Here is a 25,579-nt window from a genome sequence, read left to right on the forward strand (position 1 = left end):
AAAAAGATTAAGAAAAAGAAATAAGATTACTTTCCACTTTTATGTTAGTCAAAGTCATTTTAAAAAAAGCTCTTTAAAATTAATATTATATTAGGAAATAATGTATTTAAAAAAAAAAAAAAACAACAACAACACGTTTTTATTATGAAAGGAGCCTTTTTCACCCTATAGTAACAATATAGACATTGCTGGATTAAAGTATTAGCAATAAAATATTTTTAATCAGACTATTAATGATTTTTTTTAAAAAAATTGTATAGTTTAATGATATTTCTTTTAACCGTTTTCTAGATTCAAAAAACTTCTTATTTTTTAAAAAGTTATATGTCAAGTTAAAATAGACCAAAGAAACTAAAACGGAGGGAATATTTATTTTGGCTTCTTGACGACAAGAATGTATTTTTAATTAAAAACGATTGCAATTTTTCTCTTCTTTTTTTTTTTAAAAAAAGGAATTAGTTACATTATGTAGAACTTTTCATTATTGAATGTTTAGTTTATTATGTTAAAATTTATCACATAGTATATATATATTTCAAAATGTATTATTATTATAATAACTTATGTTAAATGGTTTTTGTGAAAATATCTAACCAACTTTTGAGGCAACATTTATATACAACATTATATTATATTATTTTATGTATCATTATTAATCCTGTATTCCTTATTGTAAATCTTTGGAACAACAACCATCGATTTTCCCGACTCGAAACAACATTAAGCTTAAACAGAAGGTAACAACTTAAATTAACAAACAGAACATTGAACAAGAAATAAATAGAGAAAATAAAGATGGAAAAATGTATATCAGTATAGGTTCTTAAATTCGATAGGAAAAACTTTTGACTAAAAGCGGAAACTTAACACAGGAAATAAACAACACGGAGATAGAAGGTATACCTTTTTTGTTCGAAAAAACAAATCTCTTGAGAATTAATTTGAGCACAGAATGAATTTGGTATTTTCTCCATGGAAATAAAGAGAAGCTTTCCAGAATAATCAATGTAGAAGAACAAAAATACAACATGTACATCGTTGTAAATGGAAGTAGAAAACACGTGGCAACGCAGGAAGAATGAAAAAGAGACATTACCAATTTACCCTTTTGGATGTCTACAAGGCAAAATGACCGGCTCACCCTTTGAATGTACGGAAAACCCCCCTTTATTAAGAATGACATGACAATCTTTTTATTTATATAGTTAGTTAATTTTGTACAATGTCAAATTCTCAGAGAAAATATGCAATCTTATAGATTTTTCCTCTAACTTTTAATTAATCAATATTACTATAAAATAAAATCATGGAGGTTAGAAAAAATTATAGTAGGCAAAATTGTGTACTATTTTTTTCAAATATTTGTCTTTAGTTATTATCCTAATATTTAGGACTTTAAAACTGACTAAAATTTTGCTTCTTAATTTTTTCTTATTTGAACTATATTAAAATTCTAATATAAAATTAATATTGTACCTTATATAAATCTTACTTAAATTATGATGATCAAAATAAATAAATAAATAAATAAGAGAATTAAAAATATTAAAGAAATATATTCACTTTAAAAAAAAATTAAATCTTACCTAAATTAGGGTAACTAAAATAAATAAATAAATTAATGAAAAATATTTTAAAAATAAATTCACATTTTTTAGGAGCACAAAACTAATATTCCCTCTATCCCAATTTTAGAATAACTATTAGCAATCCAAATATTTTGAAAAATTTACGGAAATCATATTATGTTAGGAGTTAATTACTTAGATGCGCACTTTGGTTTGCAATACTATAAATCTCTTCTGTGTTTAGATACGTCCAGACATATGTATACCGAGATACATGAAATCATTATTAGATATAATATGTTCTAAATATACTATATATAATTGGATTTGCATGTATATGATATACATAACAAATTCTCTTGTCATTTCTTCTATGTATCTAGTGTGATTCACATCAAATTATTCACCTCTCTCGCCGTTTTAGGAGTTAATATCTTATATGGTCACTCAACTATCTACTATTCCCTCAGAAAGTCACTCAACTTTGTATTTTAACTCAAAAGTGTCTCAATTATCCACTCTTCTCTGAGAAAGTCACTCAACTTTAAATTTTAACTCAAAAGTCACTCAACTATCAATAGTTCTCTCAGAAAGTCACTCAACCTATTTAATTGATATTTTAATTAAAATTTGCTAATATAATTCTTTAATGACCCGACCCGTTAAAAATATAATATTGACTCATTTTATTTTACCCATTCTCCTACCTCATTCCACTCTCTTCTCGAACTCTTTCTCCTCTGCTTTTTTTGGTGGTTCTCCATTGCTGCCTCTTTATCTTTTAGTTGAGTGTTAATTAGGGTATCTCAATTTCTAATGTAGGAAATTATAGGAATCTAATGCATCGATTCGGACTGGCAATGATAGAGCTTATATGTCAGAAGTCTAATTTGCTTTTTGATTGTAATATGGTTTGATTTAGAGGTTCACTATCAATACGGCCGCTCATCTCCTTCACAAATATTCTCATGTAAATTGTTGCAACCATTGAAGAAATGGCAGCTATCTTCATTACACAATAAAAACGAACGCAACTAAGCAAAATGAATCGTAACAAGTAAAAACGAAAATGATAAAGAACAATTACGAGGAAGTAAAAATTAGAGAGAAAAAGGGAACCAGAAAGATCTGTGCAGTGGAGAGGAAACGAGAGTTGACTATGGAGATTCTGGTTCATATGATTCTTTCAACCAAAAAGCAAATTATTACAAGTTAAGAGTTGAATATGGCCAAAGCACAGATTTTTTTTTCTGATTATCAAACTCCTTTAATTTGGCTCTTTTAAATCAATTTCTTTTAATTTCCTACCTAATATAGAATTTTGAAATTAAGATGCCCTAATTAAAACCTAGCTAAAAGAAGCAGAAGAGGCAGCAATGGAGAACCAGAAGAAAAAAAATGCAAAGGAGAAGAGGAGAAAGAGTCTGTAAGAGAGTGAATAAGGTAGGAGAATGGGTAAAATAAAATGGGTCAATATTATATTTTTAACGGGTCGGATCAAGTGAGGCAGGTCATTAAATGATTTAAATGATATTTTTTTATTTTTTAAAATTTTGGTTTTTAAATAAAAAATTATATTAGCAAATTTTAATTAAAATATCAATTAAATAGATTGAGTGACTTTCTGAGATAACAATTGATAGTTGAATGAATTTTGAGTTAAAATTTAAAGTTGAGCTAATTTTTTTAGAGAAAAATGAATAGTTGAGTGACTTTTGAGTTAAAATATAAAATTAAGTGATTTTGTAAGAAAATAGTAGATAGTTGAGTATTTGAAAAAGTATGGGAAAGTTGATCCTATTTGGGGAGATGACCCGCGGTACGACAGCCGACCAAAGACACAAAACGTCGGGGGGTCTGAAAGCTGAATTGTTTGATTGCTAAGAAACGAATCGAAAACACCCAATAGACAGTGAGACCAAAGCTATAATTGAGTATAGAGTATAATAGTGATCAACTGTTTGATGAATATTCCTAAGTACTCTCTTTACTGCTACTTCAATTCTTGTCACCTTTCTCATTGAAATAGATGGATTATATCTTTCACCCACCTCCATTATCATCTTCTTTTTAGTATTGCATTTGTCGCCACCCCTTTCTTTGTTTCAACAACCATGATAATGGACCCTGCTACCTCTCGCCCTGCTCTAGTCATTGATAATGGAACTGGGTATGCGTTGAATCATTGGTTCTTTTATCTGCTCACCAACTGTTTGATGAAATTCCTCAATGATGTTTATTTATATTTTCAGGTATACTAAATTGGGTTTTGCTGGAAATGTTGAACCAAGTTTTATTTTACCGACGGTGGTTGCTGTTAATGAGTCATTTCTGAATCAGACTCGAGCTACGACTAAGAACAGCAACTTGCTAGCGCAGCATAGTGCAGGGGTTATGGCGGATCTGGATTTTTTTATTGGGGAAGAGGCATTGACTAGATCTAAATCTAGTAATACTTATAATCTTAGTTATCCTATTAAACATGGTCAGGTTGATAATTGGGATGCTATGGAGCGTTTTTGGCAGCAATGTATATTTAATTATCTTCGTTGTGACCCTGAGGATCACTATTTTTTATTGACTGAAAGCCCCATGACTGCACCAGAAAGTCGAGAATATACCGGTGAGATTATGTTTGAGACTTTCAATATACCGGGGCTTTATATTGCTGTGCAGCCGGTGCTTGCTTTGGCGGCTGGATATACAACATCTAAGGTTAGTAGCTTATGTGTTTGAAAGTTCCGCTAGTATACATTTCCACATAATACTTTGGTTGCAGGGCACCTTAACCAACAGAAATAACCTTATAAGTTAATAGCTTTTCCAAGTAATTTGGATCTTTTAATATGTAAGGGGTTACAAGAAGGAGCTGTTTTGTGTTAAAGATGATAAAAAATGGATTTTATTTGTACATTAGGAGCACTAATTTACACATTATTTATGACTGGCCTTGCTTCATCTGTAAAAGAGTAACATACGCAGCTGTGTCTGCTTTATTACCAAAAGTTCGTTATGTTTCTGAAATTTAGACTTATTTTTGCTTAGCTAAAGAGTAGCTTGATAACATAGTAAGTGCACCAGAGCAGGAACTCTCTCTTTCTTTCTTAGGGGAGATTGGTTTTATGGCCAATGACAAATGTTCTTTTACTTATATTGTCATTTTCATAGGAGATTGGTAAATAAAACACGAGATCTTTGTAGGTAGTGTCATTTTCTTCTATTCAAATTGTAATTGGTCATAGACTTGTAGGAATTCATTTCCTCCTTTATTAGTCATAACAATTGTTGTCTTGTAGGTGACAATTTGCTTTGACCAGTTAAATAAAAATAAGAGCATGAGTTGATATAATATGGAATATAGTATGGCCGCTCTTATTTGCATATATCCGGGAAATGATACAATCAGTAGTCCATTGGTAGGCTGATCTATGCTTACTTACAACATTATTAATTGATTATGATACGGAATGTTATAGATTCTGACTTAAGTCGTCTTTTACCGAATATCTCTACCTCTGTTGTGGGATGAAATTTAGCAGCCAGGATAGATGGTTATCTCTTACTTTCAGTATGAGTGTTTGCATTTTGTTAATGTCATTTAGTGCAAGTACAATTAGAGTGGGTAAGATAGAGCTCGTCAAACATGCCAAGGTCCTACTCATCCGTGAGGGTTGTGCCAATGCTCTAAAATGCAGATGAAACTTACTTATATTTATGATAATAACCTTAGAGTGCACCATGTTCATTTTATTTTGCTTTTTTCTGGCATTCTACCCATTTAACTTATTTTCATGGAATTTAGGTCATTCGCCTTTGGATAACTAAGTGTTATGCCTGCTATAAATGTTCCTTAGGAAGATTGGGCAAGAACTGTAAAAGCAAGTTGTATATTCTATTTATATGGATACCATAAACTGTATGAAAACAATTAAAAACCAAAGAATCAAGACATGAGGAAGGGATAACAAAAGAACTAGAAAAGAAGAAGAAAGAAATGGAGAGTTAAGAGTTTCTGGTCAGCACAATCTTGGTGCTGTTTAATTAATAAATTTTGCCTTTCTGACAAAAGTATTACTGAGCAATGCTTGCCGGCAAGAAGTGACCTATTGAGCCTTGGGGAAAATTGAATAACAGAAGAAAAAGAACTAAAGCAAAGTAAACTAAAAAAAAGAAGATGAAAAGGGTAGATTAATGGGTTGGGGAAATGGAGAGGGGGAGAAGCAAGATAGAAGGGGAAAATTCAGGATATATTTCTGGTAAGATGACTAATGCCAAAATATAAACCCTGGTCAATCAAGTTCAAGGAAAAGGTGAAGGTAGTGAAAGAGTTCAACTATCTTTTATTAGGGATGTTGTTGGTTCGGTTTATCTGGTTTGTTCAAGAAATTTATACCATATCATTTTCGGTTACTCTATTGTGTATTACTAAAGTTAGACTTTTCGAAAATGTGCCAATCATCTCAATTTCTCTTTGATATCGATACGATTCGGTTTATTTTCAGTATTTATTTTCAAAACATCAAGTAAAAGTTAACTTATCAAAAACAAAACGTCAAGAAAGAGTCAGTGTTATTAGGTTGTCTCATTTGTTATGTAAAATAATAACAAGCTTTAATGCTGAGTACAAGAGCTTTGTACATATGCAATGCCCTTGTAAGTTTTTGATATACAGGACAACAATTATAATAATGCAACATGTGCACTCCCAATACACTCTTTACCTAAACAAAATATTGCTCCACCTTAAAACAAAATTATTGAGTTGCTAACTGAAAGTTTGTAGTTCAAAAGACATAAAATCTGAAAAAATAACATGTACCATTACTTAAGACTTTCTGGAAAAGAAATATTGACTTGATATTTGATTCAAAATTCACAAAAAAAGAGGAGGGGGGGAAAACATACCTTGGTGGCTTGCTTCTTTTTTTGATGAAGTGAGATTTCATTAAGCCATCCAGTAGATGCAAAGATACAAAAGGGGGGATCTGTCAGCTCAGTAAGAACAAAAAACCTTATAGAGCTAAGGAGCCGACAAAATCTAGGTAGTGATTTAAGTAAATACAGGGGAGAAGTTGGCCCAACTAAAAAGGCTAACCAAACAACTAGCCTTAAGCTTACAAATTGGAGTTAAAACTGCATCGAAATATCTCTTGTTTCTTTCATTCCAAATAACCCAAAAAATACAAGCTGGGGTCATGATCCAGATTTTCCTGATGGATTTTCTAACTTCCATAGAGCTCCAACTAGTGTAGGCATCTCTGATATTGAAGGGCATGGACCAACTTATACCAAAAAGCGCTAGGAACATGTTCCAAAAGTGTGTTGCAAAAGGACAGTGAAGCATGAGGTGGTTGATGCTTTCTGAAGTTGACTGACACATGTAACACCTATTGACCAGTTGAATTTTCTTCGCATAAGATTGTCTTGAGTGAGGCATGCTTCTTTTAAGGCTGTCCAAGTAAAACATGAGACTTAAGGGGGGAGTTTAGTCTTCCAGACTAACTTCCTCATCATTTTATTGGGGCTCGAGTGTTCATATCCTGCCTTGACTGTGTATAAACCTTTGCTGTTGAAGTTCCATTTTAACTTATCACTGCGCTGAATGTTAATGTTGCAGTTCTATAAGCTTTTGAGCAGATTCAATAACTCTTTAAATTCCCAATCTTGCAAATTTCTTCTTAGGTTCAGGTTCCAAGAGTTGTCATCCCTATACTGAGCAATACAATAATTAGGATGTCTGGCGATGTTAAATATATTTGGGAAGGCTAGTGGAGTCTCCTGTCCATTTGTCTAGCCAGAATCTGATATGGTTCCCATTCCCTGATATATTTGGTGGCTTCCTTTTAAAGATTGCCAGATTCAAAATCAACAATGACAACCCTAATGTGATCCCATTAGTGAGGTCTGGGGAGGATAGAGTGTACGTAGACCTTAGCCCTACCTTGTGTGAGGCAAAGAGGTTGTTTACGATAGACCTTCGGCTCAAGAAAATTGCTTTTAAAATAGGCATGAAAAATACAAGAGTGAAAAACGCTCTAATGAAAATACTTAATTTTATTGACAAGAAAAGTACTAAGATTGTCAGAATCCTTTAATTTTAATAGTAGTAGAGTATGTTTGGGTGTTACTTGTAGCAATTTCAATCTGCATCCATCCCCAGGACCAAGGCAAAAATTATAATATTTCATTATAAATTTAATATACAAAGTAAAAAAAACCTACTCCAACCATTCGGTACGGTTATAGATTTATATCGAAATCTGTGGTTTTAAACTAATAATCAGTTTGGTAAGGTTTGGTTCTGTTGGTTTACAGAGAAGCATTGATACCCCTATCTTTATAATAAAAGGATCTGGTTATGTGGTCGAAATCGTTACTTTTTCAATGAGATGTTATCGTGTTTAAGCCAAAAATGCTACATATATGAGGATGTGGAAAGATTTCCCAAAATATCATAACCAGAAACGAGTTTTGCAATAGCCATCACCCAATTCTTCAGGGCCACCGTCAATATTAGCATTATAATTTATAACATGCTAGGAACCTGAAATGAATACTATAAAGGCCCTAGCAAGTTCGTATCACATCTTCAGTTAGACCCTAGATGTTCCTTTTTCGCTTTTTCTTGAGCTATGAAGAGAAACTGCTAAATTTTTGGTCACATTTTGTTGTTGGTACATCCAGTATCCATTACTTGCTTCTTTAATACGTATGTATTTATTTTTTGTCTACTTCTTGACTGGCCTTCTATTAGATCTGCATAAAATTTCTTGATATATTAAGCAGATATTTCTTGTCCTTTTTTTTAGTGTGAGATGACTGGAGTTGTAGTGGATATTGGAGATGGTGCTACTCATGTTGTACCTGTTGCTGACGGTTATGTTATCGGGAGCAGCATTAAGTCAATCCCCATTGCTGGAAGAGACGTTACACTCTTCATTCAACAGCTCATGAGGGTATGTACGGCATCTCTCAGAATTGGTTGAAAGAAAAAATGTATTGTTTCTCTTCATTCAACTCCTCGCCTATAAAAAATAGTAATAATAATAAAAAATAAAAAACTCCTCGCCTAATTTGTTTCCTATCTAGTAGACAAATAGAACTTATTAAATATAGAATCAAGTGGGACAAATGAAATAGAATTCTGATATCCTGACATTTGGTGTTTCCTTGTTATGACTTGTGATAAAATAAATTGGAGTTCAAAGAGGATCCAAGATATTTAAAAAACAAGATTATTTTATTAAAAAAAAAAGATATGGAAACTATATAGTAATTGCAACCTCTAGAAATGAACACTCATAAACTGTAGAAGGGGGAAATATATTCCTTAGTGTGCAAGCTCCTCTAGTTGTAGTGATTATGGTGAGAGTCGCAATACCTAGGTTCAATATTTTGTTCATAACATGATGATATCTCACTTATTTCATCAAAAAGAAGATATGTTATTATGTGAGGACAGGATAGCCGTTCTTTGTTTATTTCCTCTTTGCATACAGATTCTTGGTAACGGATCAGAGCATTCTTTGCCTGAAAAATATAACTGAGGCCTTACAGCATTTTTCTTTTTTGCAAGTGGAAAATTTAAGTTTGGGAGAGTGCCTTGTTAGTTGTTGTAGCAAGCATCATCTTGGAAAATTTGTTAAAAAGAACATCCTTTATCAGCAGTTCCCAATTAATTCTCTATTGCTAAACCTACAAGGCTACTTCATATTTTCACTAATTGCAGTACCACTACATTGGTTGATTTACGCTATGCATCTGTTTTTATTTCTTTAGAGTTTTGATTCCAAAATCGGGTTTGTCTAGTGTTTCCTCATGTGCTTCACTCCAAATGGACTTTTCGGGTACCAGCGCACAGACATGTTTTGAGGTCTCAGTTTGAACTTTGAAATTTTGAAAAGGTGCGTGTTAGCAAGTCATCTCTTAAATGTTCAATCTAATCTATTTGATTCAATGTAGGAAAGGGGGGAGCATGTTCCACCGGAGGATTCCTTCGAAGTAGCCCGGAAAGTGAAGGAAATGTATTGTTACACTTGTTCAGACATTGTCAAGGTATGATTTGGTTGTAACATTGTCTAATATACAGCTAGTGGAAAGGGGAAAAAGAACCTTGATTAAGAGGAAAAATAAAAGTTTGAAGTTCCTTGTGATAATGCCTACCCTGCATGTTGTTCTTCCATCCTACTCTTGAGTTGAAGAATCTGTTCTACGCTAAGTTGCTCAGACTCTCCAAAAATGTTGCCGCACCCCTTTCGGATTCTCCAAAAATGCACTACTTTTGAAGGATCCGACACTCACCTGGGGACATTTTTGAAGAGTCCGAGCAACATAGGTTCTACGTTCCTGAGAATGAGAGCAACTAATTATGTCAAGATTTAAGCTGCTTATCATCCTCTTCTTACATCTGAGAATGAAATTAGCAACTGAGGATCACTTGTGATTTATTTTGTTGCTGCAAATGATTTCAGGAGTTTAATAAGCATGACAAAGAGCCAGGGAAGTACATAAAACATTGGAGAGGTACAAAACCAAAGACAGGAGCACCTTATTCATGTGATGTTGGCTATGAACGATTTCTTGGTCCCGAGGTGTGCTCTGTGTTTCAAGTCTCTGATAATTTCAAGCTCCCAAGGTCTTCTTGCAGCTTGTTTTAAGCTGAAAAATCATGTAGTTGTAGACATTGCCCCAATTATTTACAGATGTATGCCTCATATACTGCTGATTTGCTGCATGGCAGAGTGAACTCTAAAAGGTCTTATAATCAACATACAAAGGCAACCTGATGCTAGATCCCGTTATGGACAGGGTCCAGGGAAGGGCTGGACCACATAATCAACATAGTTATAGCTAAATAAGAAAACAAAGCTTGTAGAGGTGATGCATTATCGCTAGGTTGGGTGAACACCTTTCTGATTTAAGAACTGGTTTTTGCAGGTTCTCTTCAATCCCGAAATATATAACAGTGATTTTACAACTCCTTTACCTGATGTGATAGACAAATGTATTCAGTCTGCACCTATAGACACAAGAAGAGCTTTATATAAGGTAAAGTTATTGTTGATTAACTATATAAGATTTCCGTTAATCAAGTGATCCAGTAATGTGTGACCAGTAGAAAAGTCTCCCTTATATGGTTGAGTTAAAAGTCATGATCTTGATATCACGCTCTTTGAAATAATTCTTCGAATGTGTATGTGATATTATGCCCTTGTAAAATACTAGAATATTGTTTTGTCTGGAGGATCCACCATGTTCAAAGACTTCCATAGAAGATTGCAACGAGATATCAAGAAGATTGTGGATGCTCGTGTTCTTGCATCAGATGCTCGGTTAGGTGGAAATGTAAAAGTAAGCATCTATGCTTTAATTTTTATCTGAATTAATTGATGAATGAATCTTTGGTCTCTGGTACCTAAAGATGCTCGCCTACTGAAAACATATTCACTCAGGCACAACCAGTTGAAGTGAATGTGGTCAGCCATCCTATTCAGAGATATGCAGTTTGGTTTGGAGGATCTGTACTTGCTTCTACTCCTGAATTTTTTGCAGTAAGTTAATTATTCGATTTCTGTTACCTTAGGTTTTATAACTGCAACTGAAGTTACTCTTTGTAAATGGCTGGTCAGCGAAATCTGACCTATTTAGTTGTTTCCTTATATCAGGCTTGCCATACAAAGGCTGAATATGAGGAATATGGAGCTAGCATTTGTCGCACAAACCCTGTATTTAAGGGAATGTACTGATACTAACCACAATCAGTGAAGGCATTTCTCATCGTCATGTTCTCCTCCCAATACCCTGATCCTTGCCCTACTTCTCAACTTCGGTTTGCAATCCTACATCCATGAGGACTGTGTATGTTAACAGGTTATTGGAGGCAGTGCATTGTAAATTTCATTCATTGAACTGTTAGAAAACAAGATTCTTGTATTCTTTCCATAGGAAGCACATCTGTCCTGCACCTTCAGGATACGGTTGACCACCCTTGGTAGGGCCGGTTGGCACTTCAATGGCAGATAAGTTTCACCGAACAATTGAACATTACCTGAGCTGAATGTCATTTTCTGAGTGTTCGGTTGAGTCAGAGGGCTACAAGTATACTTAGTTTCAAGGAAAAATAATAAGCTGTCATACGATTTGGGGTTTGATTAGAGGATTGTAGGATCATTTATATTCTTTTTCTTCTTTTTTCGCTTTAATTGAAACTTTGAATGTTATATAGCTACACTTGTACATTATTCTCACTGTTGGGGAAACCTCCTTATTCTTTTTCCAGAATAATGTATCATAGATTATGCATTTTGTTCACTGCATAATGTTGTTGTTTACTACATAATTTGATGCGGAATATGTTTTTTGTTGTTTGTATTTCTTGAACATAAAACAGAATTACAGTTCAGTTATCATTGTGACTCCTTTTCATTATTTAAAATCAATATGTAGTCTTAAGGTAAAAGAGGCATCCACAAGACACTTTGGAAGAAGCACCAATCTTTATGGGTCTGTTTTCACAAAAAGACACAGATTGAGAAATAGTAGTATATATCTAGGAAGTAGGAAAGTAGTTTTCTGACCACATTGGGTTTATAGCTTTTCATATTGTAATTGATTATATTATATTGCATTGAACATTCTTGATCATAGTGTAAGAGGGAATTAAAAATGTCACCTTGAATCTCATTAAAAAAAAAAAAAAAAACTCTTCTCCACACAATTCGCCACGGCAACAAGATACGACAAGAGTCCACATAGGAAACCTCGATTCTATAGATTCTGTTGGTCGTGTGGTTAATGGAAATTAAAATTATTAGTACCCTATGTTTATGAATGGTAAAGTGTGGGGTCCATGGGGATTTTGCTTGATGAGTGACCATAGAGGTTTACAACTTTTGTAAGACATTCTTTTTGCCAAAAGTTTTGGAGTTACTTGATATTTATGGTGGTAGAAGTTAATTTTATCTCGTGGAATAATCAAGGTGATCCGCTTATATTGTCCTTATAAAAGAAGAATTATAAGATTAACACCTCAATAGGTAACATTATATGTGTCGTGTATGTTTCAAGTATTGGGTTATGCTCGATCAGTAGAGGTTTCAGAATTTTCACTAAAGAGTTCAAAGAATCAAAATATAATGTTTGAACTAGGAACTTCAAGTTGGATTCCCCATGAGTCGGAAGACAATCAAAATATAATGTTTGAACTTGGAGCTTCAAAATATATATATATCAAAGAGGAAGAAATGGTGCTTTAGTGAAAAACACTACTCAGTTATTCCTTGATACTATTAGAGCATATATATATAGTCTGATGGCATCAAGGAGAAAGAGGCAGTGTTTCAGTGAAAAAACTGTTCAATTACTATTTGACACTATCAGAGTATATAGATTCCATCAGAGTATATATATACTCTGATGGTATCAACAGTGGTTCAGTGAATAGAACAAGGGAGTTAGTCAGATATACAGTTTGGATTGTGGGTTCAACTAGGGTAAATATATTGGGTTGAGCCCAATTTAAGCAAAATACTTTGCCTAATAAGTCTAGTTTGTGTAGTTTTCCCTAATTTATATAATGTATTTCTAATTTCTCTTTAGTGAAGAGTTTAGTGACCTATAATTACATTAAATATATTATCAAGCCTAAGTAGTTGAATATACAAAAATTATAGGAAGGGTAAATATGTGTCATAAGATGATGATCGATTAGATAAAATTTCGCACTTTATGCCTCCGTCTATTAAAACACTGATAGATTATGTATATGGTTATGGTGGGGGGCAGCCTATTTTTTTTAGCCACAAGCCATTGGAAGGAGTTGGGTGGAAGCATTTTTCCAGCAAACAAGCATGGTCTCTTGGAGTCACTGTCTCCAACTATTTTGATGTATTATGCAGAGGTTAAGTCTGCCTAGCCACTATAGTTTTAATCAGATTGCTAGTGGTGTTTCAACTGTCTGTCTTTTCTTATTTAGTTTAAGTTTTTTAACTTATAAAGTTGATCATAGGGCTTTTTTATCTTCCTTGTTTTTGGCGTAATTATTGATAGGTTTTGTTAAATGTCATGGAGAGCAAGAAAAAAATGATAAACTTCATTTGATGTATGTTGTAATACTAACGAACCAGTTAACAAGCACATATAACATAAACGGAAAACAAACAATCATTACCTACCTCGAATCAAGCCTTGGAAGCAGTGGATCTAGGATTTTAAAGTTGTGGGTGCTTTGAAAGTAGCGGAATCAAAAATATAAAAAAGATATGTTAACAATGAGATTCGAAACCGAGCTCATCAACACTAAAAGAGCCTTAAGCACCCACCAAAGAGCCATATATTGGACCAATCAATTCATTTGTTCTTAATTACTACATAGATATATATATATATATATTCCGAGACGATGTTAATGGATGCTCGAGCACCCGACGGACTCTATGTGGGTCCGCCCCTGCCTTGGAAGCTCTATTGAACCTGAGTTTTCCCATTATTATTATGAATTTTGGCTTATTCTTGATTTAACAATATATATTACAAAATTAACCTCTCATGACCTAATTATATCTAGACTAAACCAAATCCAAACCTCAAGCCAATTCCACGATAATTATGCTTAAACTAAGATTTTCCCACCATAATACCAACCCAAACCCTCCCCTACGTTAACCACCACGAGTTCTAAGGCCAAAAAATCGAATTATAAAGGTAAGGAGTAATTAACTTACCTTCGCCGATGATTATGATGAAAAACAAAGAAAAATTGCCCAAGGTCGCCCTTGCTCTTTCTCAAAAGAAATTGTCAAATAATATACGGTTTTGAGAATTTTATGCATTACACTGCGACTAACCCCTATAGTGCAGCGGCGCCATAGCGGGATCACCGCTATAGCGACGAGTCACCTATTGTAGCGGCATGCACAAGACAGAAATTTGGAAGTCACGCCAAAAAAATTCATTTCGTAACACAGCTTTACACCTAAACGTTCCAAACCAACTCCTTCATGCCAAGTTCCATATCTAGAGTTCTACTTACTCGAATTCAATTCCGAAAAGCTCTAGGAACTCCTTAATGTCTTAGCTAATAGAAAAATCAACTCATGCTTAAACATTTTACTCAATCCTTTTCCAAATTGCCCTAGGCTTCACCTTGCTCAGATTGGTTTGAGTCTAGCTTAGTCTGAAAATTTTAGCTCACCACTCCAAAAAATTTATCACCCAATTTTTTAACAATTAATTCACCCGTAACGACCGAACGATTCGTTACAGTTCATAAAAGCATACAAAAGATTGTGATAACATGACTTTAACAATGACAATTATGTTAAAAGATCATGATAACGGTGGTAGACTTAACATTAAGGATTTGAGGTCATGAAGTATGTTCAAATACATCACGTAATGAATCTAATCCATTAGTTGACTGTATCATACAATAAATTTGGATTTCATACCCAAAAATTATTTATTTTCATTTGTGATGGAAAACAAATTAAAGGACGGGATCAGTGATAAATGGGATAAAATGAGATTTAAAAAAAATATTTATTTGCGGGGTCCACATTTGTATGATATATAATGTATTTTGTCATTTCAAATTTATTTTAATAATAAATGTTGTTGAGTGATTTTTGTAAATAAAGACTTTAAATTGAGTAATTTTATTGACATAAAACAAAGTTCAATGACTTTACTTGATAAAGCAAATACATAAATCATAATTTTTAAAAACATATTTAATAAATATAAATTATAACTAATATTATAAAGAGTCATCAATTTCTTTCCACTCACGTGAATATAACGATATTCACGATTTCCCATTAACAAAAAATATGTATAAATGAGTTTAGAAAGTATTTTTCGATTATAAATAATAGTTGCAAGTGTTTCTCATACATATAGATCAAATAAATAATCTAAAAACTATATAATAACACCCAAATTTCAATTAGAATTCACCCATATTCACACAATTTAAACCAAATAACCTAGTCAAAAGAAAGACAACTAATCTGGGATTATTCTTGGGAGATTTAGTTTTATAATTGATTATAAATATTATTTTATTTATATGATACTTTTCACACGAAATCGAGAAAAACTAAAGAGAATATTGAGAAATAACATATGCGATTTCTAAAGATAACACGAGATTCTTAGGAAGAATTATTTTGTGTAATACTAATCGATAGAACCTTAGTGAACAGATTATAAGCAAATATGGTACTTCTAATAAGATAAAGCTTCTCCCTTTCGTTCGGGGTGAAGAAATATTGTTATAGTCTTTTTCATTTGTTGTTGTTGGATGTTGTTTCATTTGATTCGATTATCACATTATCTGTTATTATTGTTTCCTTTCCCACTTCTATACTTTTATATTTCCTCTTCATTACATATTTTTACTTGAGTCGAGGATATATCATAAATAACCTGTCTTTCTAGCTACTTTCAAAAAGTAGGGACAAGACTACGTATACACCACATTCCCCAGACCACAGTTATAAAATCACACTGAATATATATATATATTTTTTTTGTATAATTTTGAATAGAAGAAATAATCTTATAAAAATCTCATATATTTCATTTGTATAATTGGAATGGACCATAAAATTGATCTTTAATTGACCCCATCTTAAAAAAGTACTAGTAAATCATGAATAACAAAAAATGGTGGGAAGGGAAGTTAGGCAGCAAAAGAGCAAGAAGGAGGAATGTTTGTTGTGGGCATGGAAGCAAACATTGGTAGCCTTTCTTAAAAGAGGGCGAAGGGAATGGAGGAGACATATCCTTTTCACATACTTTTTGTCAAGTCAAGTTAAAAGCCAAAGGGGTCCCTTTTTTATGCTAATGTAAATGTAAATGTAAAACATTCAATATGGCCCATCACTTGTGTGCTTCAAATGGGGAACACAACCTACCAACCTATTCCATAATTTATGAATATCATCCTTAATAAGACAAGTTATACCACCAATAATTGTTCAACAGAATTGTCATCAACTTATCATATGCTCGTCCCTAATTACTTGTCTACTTTTGAATTGACACACCTATTAAGAAAACAATTAATGACATAGTGAGTTTACCATTTTATCCCTATTAATTATAAAGTGGATGAAAAGTTCTACATTTTTTAAAAGTAATTAGTCATTTAATTGAGGATATAATAGGTAAATAAAATTATTCTTTCTTGATTTGTCAAAATAGATAAGTAATTAAGGACAACTATAAAAGAAAAAGTGGACAAGTAATTAGGGAAAGATGAAGTACTATATTTTCACTATTGAAATTACTTTTGTCAACTTAAATTCTAGTGTGTGATTATAAGCTAAAAGTTGGCGGGTGTAAATGTGATCCTATTACTCGAATATTTTTAAAATTTGACCAACTTATTTGTGAATTTAAATTAATTAATCAAGCGTTATGTTTTTAAAACATTAAAATTGTTGTTTCCAAAATTACAAAACTTTGTTCTTCAAATCTACTTCATAAAGTACAATGTCTAAGACTTAAAAAAAAATCTCATTGGTTGTCTCCACATATTTAATGTAACAATGTAATTCGAAATGTGTTGTCTTGATCTCTTTATGAATACTCATGAATAAATGAGATATGCAAGATGCCTCTTCAAGAAAATATGTCTCTTTTTATAGGCGTGATCTGGGGTTTTGGGGGTAATATGTAGCCTCCAAATTTAAAAAACCTTAACAGATCTTATAGTTTAACCAAAGATAGATTGAACTCATCTCGTAACATCCTATTTAAAATCCAATGAAGCGTCAATGTCTACCTATCCTCCCATGTTTGTCCACATGAAATTTACCTTAAGTGTGTTACATCTAACATACAAAAGTACATACCATAACATAATAAGTTTTTGATTTCTTGGTGAAGGGAAAAACAATTAAAACAAAAGCAGAAACATGATGCAGATTAATTATTTGTAGCATGGATAATATAATATTACCACTTAGGAATTGCATGAGATGAATAGACAATTTCTCCGCTTTAACTAGAAGTCTCGAGTTCTAATACAAAAGGAAGCGTTTTTCCCTTTTGATAGGCTTGAAGTGGCGCGAATTCATTAGTCAAATTCTAAAAGCGGGTATCAAACATCAAATGTAAAGTGAAAAAAAAAATAGTACATGACATGGACATTATGGTTATTCATTTAAGTTAAATTTGTCGAGGTGTATATTCTTGTACTTTGGATGCTTATTACACTAATAATAATTAAATAACACATGAAGTAGTATGGTTCTCTTAAATTATCAAAACCAAGATATTGGAAGCTCCAAAATATAACACATGATATAGACAAGAGAGAAACCTGAATGAATGGAGCAATATAATACATGTACTTTATAAATTAAATTAAATTGCTTATAAGGGAGAACATAATAACATGGACATAGTAGTTTTAAATATGATACAACACTAAACAAACAAATAATTAAAAAAAACATCTTAATTAAGATATATATGTTGGTACTAGATACGATATAATGGAAGACAAAAGCGTGCAAAGCAACAATTGACCATTATTTTCAAATCTTTGCCTTTCATTTGAGTTGTGGTCCAATTCTTGGAATTCACAAGTCTTTGATGTTCCTCTCAATTTATAATCTTTTGTGCACGTGTGCCTCTTTTCTCCTCTCAATATTATACAATATACTATACTATTATATTATGATAATTCAACAAACATGCATTATTAACATTGCCAAGGCAACAAAGATTATATTGGTATGATCTTGTATAATATATATACCTTAGTCAATTTAAGTCTCATCCTAAAACCCAAATGATTAATAAGTCAGTTTTGTTGTCAAGTTTAGAATGATTTTATGTATTTTCTCTTTATAAATAATTTGAATCGAAAGTATTACTATTAGTTATAATGGAACGTACTCGTTGGTTTTGCTCATAACATTTGGTCCGCCCTAATTTGAGTCTTGACATTTGTAAAGTTTCTTATTCACACATACTTATGTTAGTATCGTGTCGTTATATTAATGTGTAGATGCACTTATTCCATCATGTAACGAAAAAGAAAAAGATCAATAAGGGGTGAAGCTAGAGTATCGGCTCGGGGTTTAGGCCAAACCTAATAGCTTTAATTCAACCCTTTATTTGTACTAATTTATAGTACTAACTAATTTTCAAACATGAAACACAACAGAAGGACAATAAGTAATGAGTAATGAGGGGCCCTTGATGAATGGTTGAATTAACATGAATAACTAATACATGAATAGAAGTTGAAATAACTAATTCTTGCGTATTTAATATATACTTTAAATAATACATAAATTCACTCATAATTAATTTTTATATTATTAATATTTACATAACTCTAATCAGCTATCAAACGAGAACGACAATCAATAATGAGGGGCCCTTGATGATGGAGAAGTGACTAGTAATGTGCGAGTTGTGAGTGTGTAAGAGTGGCAGTGTCCTTGTGATCTTTTTTACTCCATTAGTCCCTTTTTGGGCACATCAGAGTTTTAGTAGCTAGTATCGTTTTTATGTAGTAATTATATATGTACATACACAAGTCTTTTTCTTAGCTGGAACCAAATACTTTTTTTCACATTATATATTGCTTCTGCAATGAAACAAATCCAGAATCAGCCTTTACATTAAAACAGAAACAGCAAAATGAGTCTCCGTGAACCAAACAGACAAAATTAATCATATACTCAAATCCTTTTCATTTTATAGCAACCTATACCACTGAGTTCAATAAAAAATTACATTGTATATATGAATTGAGACATAAATAATGAATCTACTATAGTATAGTGATAGTAAAATAGGCGGTTCAATAAAAAAAATTAAATTTTAACTCTGCTTCTATCGATCTATTGGACATGAGTTTATTTGACCCAAAAAAAAAAAAAATTATTATCAGTAGAAGTGTAAAAAGTTTGAGAAAGATTGAGAACAAAAGAGTTGGTCTATAATAGTATGCGAGTACAACAAATTAATTAATAGTATAATGCCAAATATATATATATATGGATTGAGTAGTCAAAATAGGCACATGAAAAAGTACTCTCTACTCAGAGCAATTATTATCCTTCTCACATAAAACAGTTTGTCCTACTATTCTCCTTTTCACTTTATTTTCTTTTTTAAAAAAAATATTTTTTTGGAGAAGATACTACAATTAATTTTCGATTATATTCGATCACGCTATTTTATAAATAATTTTTTAAATAAACAATATTAAATATTAATTATAAAAATAAAATAATAAAATAAATTATATTAATTATTATTTTCTTAATAAATATGTTTAATTCAAATATGACAAATAAAAATAAATAGAACGAAGAATTGGATAAGATTGTCTTTATCTAGCCACCGGATTGTGTTAATCTTTTTGAATAGTTTAACTTTGACCCGGTCCAAAACTCATGTAATATTGTAGTAAAATAATTACTCATTTTATTGTATAGATTTATGTAGACAAAGAATGAGTTTATCACTGTATCAGATTGCAACAACTAATTTTACAGTGTATAGTTGAAAATATATGAAGTAGGCATTTGGTCATACGACTACATTTCGTAGTTTATTAAGTAGTTTGTTACTGACTTTTTCGAAAAAGTTTGATTTCTAATTTAAATGATAAAATTGAGAATATGATGAAATGGTTAATAATGAAGATGACGAACAATCGACTCAGAGTAACAATATTTTTTCATCTTCTCAGTCATCTGATCTATAAATGAAAGCTTGTCAGGAAGAGATTGTTCGTAAAATGTGGAAAGATTATATAAAGGAATAGTTTGTTACTATCTCCTCCGGAGGTTGTTATAATTATAACCGAACCAACAACAAGTTTGAATATGCATTAATGAATTGCTCTTGCACATATTGTTATTTTGTTGTTGTTGATTGTTATCAATTATGTTATAAGGTTATTTTTAACGAAACATATTCAACATAAATAGATAATACAAACTTATGGTATTTTTAATAGTTTTAAAAGCTTATGTGTATAAATTATATATTTTGAAATAATCAAATATTTTTGGAAAAACTTGATGCCAAACACAGGGTGTTAACTTGGGAAAAACTTGGCCCAAATATTATTTGACAAATTGATCAGTCTGAGATTTCGACTCATTTAGGGCTTTGTTTTGATAGTTTTAGTGTCTTCAAATGCCTAATTTATGCTATAAACTGATGTTAAAGCCTTGAATTTCAGGTATGTGAGGTAAGAAGCAAGGCAAGGACACTAACAGGCAAAAAGGAGCAAAACTAGCTGAAGAGGTGGAAAAAAGCGATCATGGAGATCGCCAAGACCGTCTCTTTAGCTCACTTAAAGTTCCAGTGTGCCAATCCTGGGGAAGAAACCAAGTTGGCGATAGAAATGGGCATTCGGCGAATCGCCGATCAGTTCCGCGACAACACACTAGATCGCCCAAAGTGACAAGACCTGGGATGCTGAAGACCAATGCAAAATGGCGATGGAAGGGAGCAAAGGACGGATCGCCGAACCACTTGGCCAGCCCGAATTAATCTGCCAACGAGACTTTCAGGCTAAATTTTGGGAAACTATAAATTAATTTTTAAAAGAAATTTTGAGGAGTTCTCACCAAGTTATCTCCTAGTTCTCTCACAGATACTACAGTTCTCATTCTAGAGCTAGAGTTTTCACTAAGATTTGGAATTTTTATTGTAGATTTTTGAGGGTTTTGACTTGGGTTTTGTAACTTAATTATTTTAGAACATTGTAAAGGCTTGGAGACTCTTACCCAGCTGATGGCTAATCGAGTTGGTAATTGTTTTTACCTTTTTATGATGTTTGGCTAAAATCTCAATTCTTGGGTGTGATCATGTGATTATGAGTTGAATTAGCTTATGGATCTTGATTATTACTGATTTAAATGCTTAATATAAGTGGGTTTAATTGATAGTTGTGTTTTAATTTAAGAATTGTAGTTGCAAATGCAATTCGAACTTAGAGTTCTGGGCTTGCTTGAAAAAGGGGTTTTAGAATCAAAGCTTTCAATTGATGATTGTAGTTATTGGGTTGATATGGGTTTAGCTCGAAAGAGTCAATCCTAACCACAACTCTACATATCTAGCTCGAGAGAGTAGATGAATTAAGGTGTGGGCTGCTCTTGTTTGCTAAGCTTGCTAATGTTCGAAAGAAATCACTTGAATCGAGATAGTTGTTCGAGAGAAACCTATTTCACTTATAGCCTAGCCTACCCATGGTTGTTTAGCTATTTATTAGTAGTTTCAATTACCCATATAGTGAAATTTGCCTATAATCGATCATATCCCAGGAATTCCTCTCTATATTGTTATTTCATTATTGTTTGATTGCATTGTAGCTGATAATTGCAAACCAAAATCCCCCATCTGGCATTCGTTGTCACCTCTTTAGACTTGTTTACATGTTTTTTTCGATAATTTCTATTCCTATAACTATTTAGACCACATTTGTACTTCGTAACTGAATTTAAACACGTACCGCTCCATGTGGGTTCGACCCCAACTCTTTATTGGGTTTTATACTACTTGACGATCGTTTGCATCTAGAATTGGATGAGGTGTGGTTGAAACGTTAATCACAAATATACTTGGAAACTTGGAGCCATACTCTAGCTTTATCTCATAATTTCAAATCATAATTTTATATCGCATGACCAAACGGACTCATAGTTTCAGACTTGCATAATTACTTAACTATTAATGGAGGCTTTCACAAATTACAAATATCCTCAAAAGGGAAAAACAAGATAAATGAATTGAAAAGGCAATAGAAATTCATTTCCGTTTCAAAAATTCATTGGCCGTTTTTCATTTATCAAGATCATATTTGGCCAAATTTTTTAAACTAATTTTTTTTTAATTAGCTATTTTAATAATCATGATAAATAAAACAAACTGAATTAAGAAAATATAAGACAAGAAATTAATTTGAAAACAACTTACATGTAAATATAAAAATTACATTATTATGGAGATACATGCAACCTAAAAATCATAATCTTGTTATATTGATACCAATATTAGACAATAAAATTATTGAGCATTCGATTTCGATAGAAATTTCCCAAATATTATTGGGTTATGTGTTCAACCATCAAACAACTCGCTTCCTTTCATATTATTTGTCTACTTTTTTTTTATATGTTTTTTCAAAAATTACAAATAAAAATTATATGTTTTACTAATTTATTATTTAACTTTTTTCAATACTATATATATCAAGATTAACAATAGAATTTTTTTTTTTTGAAACTTTATACCCACATTTATATTTTTTTTAAAAAAAATTAAGGGTAAATAGAGAAAATTTAATTAATTGTATCTTAATTTTGAAAACTAATAAATAATTTAAGACAACTTCTTTAGTAGCGTGGCTCAGTATTTTTAAAGACATTTTTAGGGTGAATCTTGTGACGGTGCATATAAAAAATGCTCCAGGACGCAAATAAAAAGGCCTAAATCCATAGGGTATACGTCCTAGAATATAAATCATAAGTTGTGGGCATAAAAGTGTTCATGAGTTAATTTTATCCAATTTTTCATTATTTTTACATTTTTTTATCCTTCTCTAGCGTAGTTATTAATCTTAACTTGTCTTATCTTTTAAAAGACAAGGGTAGTCGCCACTTGTCTTATCATAGGATAGCTCCTTAGACCATGCATGAGAAAATATTTCACTGTTCATGATCTTTTCATAGTAGCTTTTAAGGCCCATAGTCATTCACTTCATGCTAGAGATGCCCCTAATACTAATGGAAATAGTTTTGAAATCGTGGTCTCTAATCATTGATGGCATATCCGGATACCATACTAATCAAGACCTAATTATTTAGGAAAATACCCCGAAAAGCATTGAGGACGAATCTACATGTCATTCATGTCGTGTGGCCAAGTTTCATAGAACATATAGACACTCTCATTTATAAGCTTACTTGAGTCCTAACATACTTTCATGAAAATGCATTTTTTTCAATAATTCATAAGCTTCATCATATTTTCAAAGTCAATGCATCCTCAACTTCATTAAATCAATCTCATAAAAAGGACATGCATATCTGCATAAATTCATCTTTCATGGTTTATGATAAAAAAAAAAAAACATGGGTTATGCATGGATCCATAAGAAATCAACTTAAAACATGCAATTACTTCAATTCATGCATAAAAAGTCATAAAAGAATCGATTGAACCAACATTGAAAGGAACTCATGACATGGAAGAAAAATCCTAACTCAATTGGGGATTTCTAATTTCGTAAATTGGAGAATTTGGGAACTCCATGAAGGAAAGGGCTCCATGGATGAAAACTATCATACCTCAATGCCAGGAGTTTGCCTTCAATGGTGAAGTTGGACGCTTGATGTCAAACCCTAGGTTGACTCCTTCTTCTTCAAGCTTTCAAGAGAGAGAAATATTTTAGAGGAAGACTTGTTCTTCTTTTAAGAATTTGAGAGAATGAATTGAGTTTGGGTGATTTGGGGGTTTAAAATCATTATATAAGGTTTTAAGTGAAAGGTAAAACGACATAGTATTAGGCTAGAATAATTAGGAAAAGACTCAAAAACCCTAGGAAAATAACTGTCGACTCTACCAACGGCCAGAACTACGGTCCGTAGGTTCAACCACGGACCGTACTGATTAACCGTTAATGGATTCAAAAACCACTAAATGTAGACCCCCAAACGACGAACCAGACCTACGGCTCGTGGGTTTATCGATGAACCGTGGACCNTCTTCTTCAAGCTTTCAAGAGAGAGAAAAATTTTAGAGGAAGACTTGTTCTTCTTTTAAGAATTTGAGAGAATGAATTGAGTTTGGGTGATTTGGGGGTTTAAAATCATTATATGAGGTTTTGAGTGAAGGGTAAAACGACATAGTATTAGGCTAGAATAATTAGGAAAAGACTCAAAAACCCCTAGGAAAATAACTGTCGACTCTACCAACGGCCAGAACTACGGTCCGTAGGTTCAACCACGGACCGTACTGATTAACCGTTAATGGATTCAAAAACCACTAAATGTAGACCCCCAAACGACGAACCAGACCTACGGCTCGTGGGTTTATCGATGAACCGTGGACCACAGCCGTAGGTCCCAACTTTTACCCCAAATTTCTTCTAAGTCTGTGACTCACCTACGAATCCTACCTACGACTCATACATTGAACGACGGACCGACCTAGTGAACCATCGAAAAAAGTACTAAAACTTGACACTTTGGGAACCTGGGCTAGCCAACCATGGAGCTGACCTACAGTTTGATATCAATCCACTCATTTATGGTTTAAAATAAAATAACCAGTCCTCATACTACCATTATTTTAACAAAAAAGACAAAAGCACCCCACGGGGAAGCACTAGGACGGATAGACCCTTTATCAAAAAGCTCCTGAATTTGAGTTTTAAGTTCTCTCAACTCTACCGAAGTCATGCGATAAGGAGGGATGGAAATGGGGCGAGTGCCCGGTTCCAAGTCAATGCAGAAATCTACATCTCTATCCGGAGGCATACCAGGCAAATCAGTAGGAAACACTTTCTTAAACTCAGACACTACAAGAATAGACTTAATAGAGAAAGACTTAACCTCAACATCCCGAATATGAGCCAAACACGCCAAACATCCCTACCCCACCAGTTTCCTAGCCCGAATAGAGGATATGATCTTAGCTGGCTTAGGCTTATACACCCCTTCCCACTCTAATTTTTCTCTATCAGGGATCTCTAGAGTCACAGACTTATCATTACAATTTAACACAACATAATAGGGGGACAACCAAGTCATACCTAAGATTATATCAAAATCAGTCATATCTAAAATAATCAAATCAGCCCAAGTCTGAAAAGCCATAAATGAGATAGGGCAAGCACGACACACATGGGTGACTATGACTAACTCTCCAACTGGGGTTGAAACATGGATAGGGGCATCAAGTACATTACAAACCATATCAAATACCAAGGCAAACTAAACTTACACATATGAATAAGTAGAACC

General features: G+C 32.7%; 2 protein-coding genes across 2 annotated transcripts in view; one reads left to right on the plus strand and one right to left on the minus strand.

Moving 5' to 3' along the window:
• The window catches only part of LOC125866761 (uncharacterized), a 174,795-nt gene that overhangs the window by 97,923 nt on the left and 51,293 nt on the right, over positions 1-25,579 (minus strand). The gene's annotated exons all lie outside the window — the stretch shown is intronic.
• On the plus strand, positions 3,359-11,814 carry LOC125866743 (actin-related protein 3). The gene is made up of 9 exons (XM_049547087.1): positions 3,359-3,738; positions 3,821-4,283; positions 8,378-8,524; positions 9,531-9,623; positions 10,040-10,159; positions 10,506-10,616; positions 10,794-10,919; positions 11,021-11,119; positions 11,234-11,814. The coding sequence occupies exons 1-9, from the start codon at positions 3,683-3,685 to the stop codon at positions 11,312-11,314; spliced, it is 1,296 nt and encodes a 431-aa protein (XP_049403044.1). The 5' UTR covers positions 3,359-3,682; the 3' UTR covers positions 11,315-11,814.

The sequence above is a fragment of the Solanum stenotomum genome, chromosome 6 (assembly GCF_019186545.1).
Source record: "Solanum stenotomum isolate F172 chromosome 6, ASM1918654v1, whole genome shotgun sequence".
Taxonomy (NCBI): Eukaryota; Viridiplantae; Streptophyta; class Magnoliopsida; order Solanales; family Solanaceae; genus Solanum; species Solanum stenotomum.

What these genes read in the sequence shown, in the direction of transcription:
- LOC125866743 (XM_049547087.1), top strand. Translation starts at nt 3,683, where the DNA reads ATGATAATGGACCCTGCTACCTCTCGCCCTGCTCTAGTCATTGATAAT. An exon ending in GTCATTGATAATGGAACTGG is followed by an intron (nt 3,739 to 3,820) that starts GTATGCGTTGAA and finishes TTATATTTTCAG; the next exon opens with GTATACTAAATTGGGTTTTG. An exon ending in AACGATTTCTTGGTCCCGAG is followed by an intron (nt 10,160 to 10,505) that starts GTGTGCTCTGTG and finishes TGGTTTTTGCAG; the next exon opens with GTTCTCTTCAATCCCGAAAT.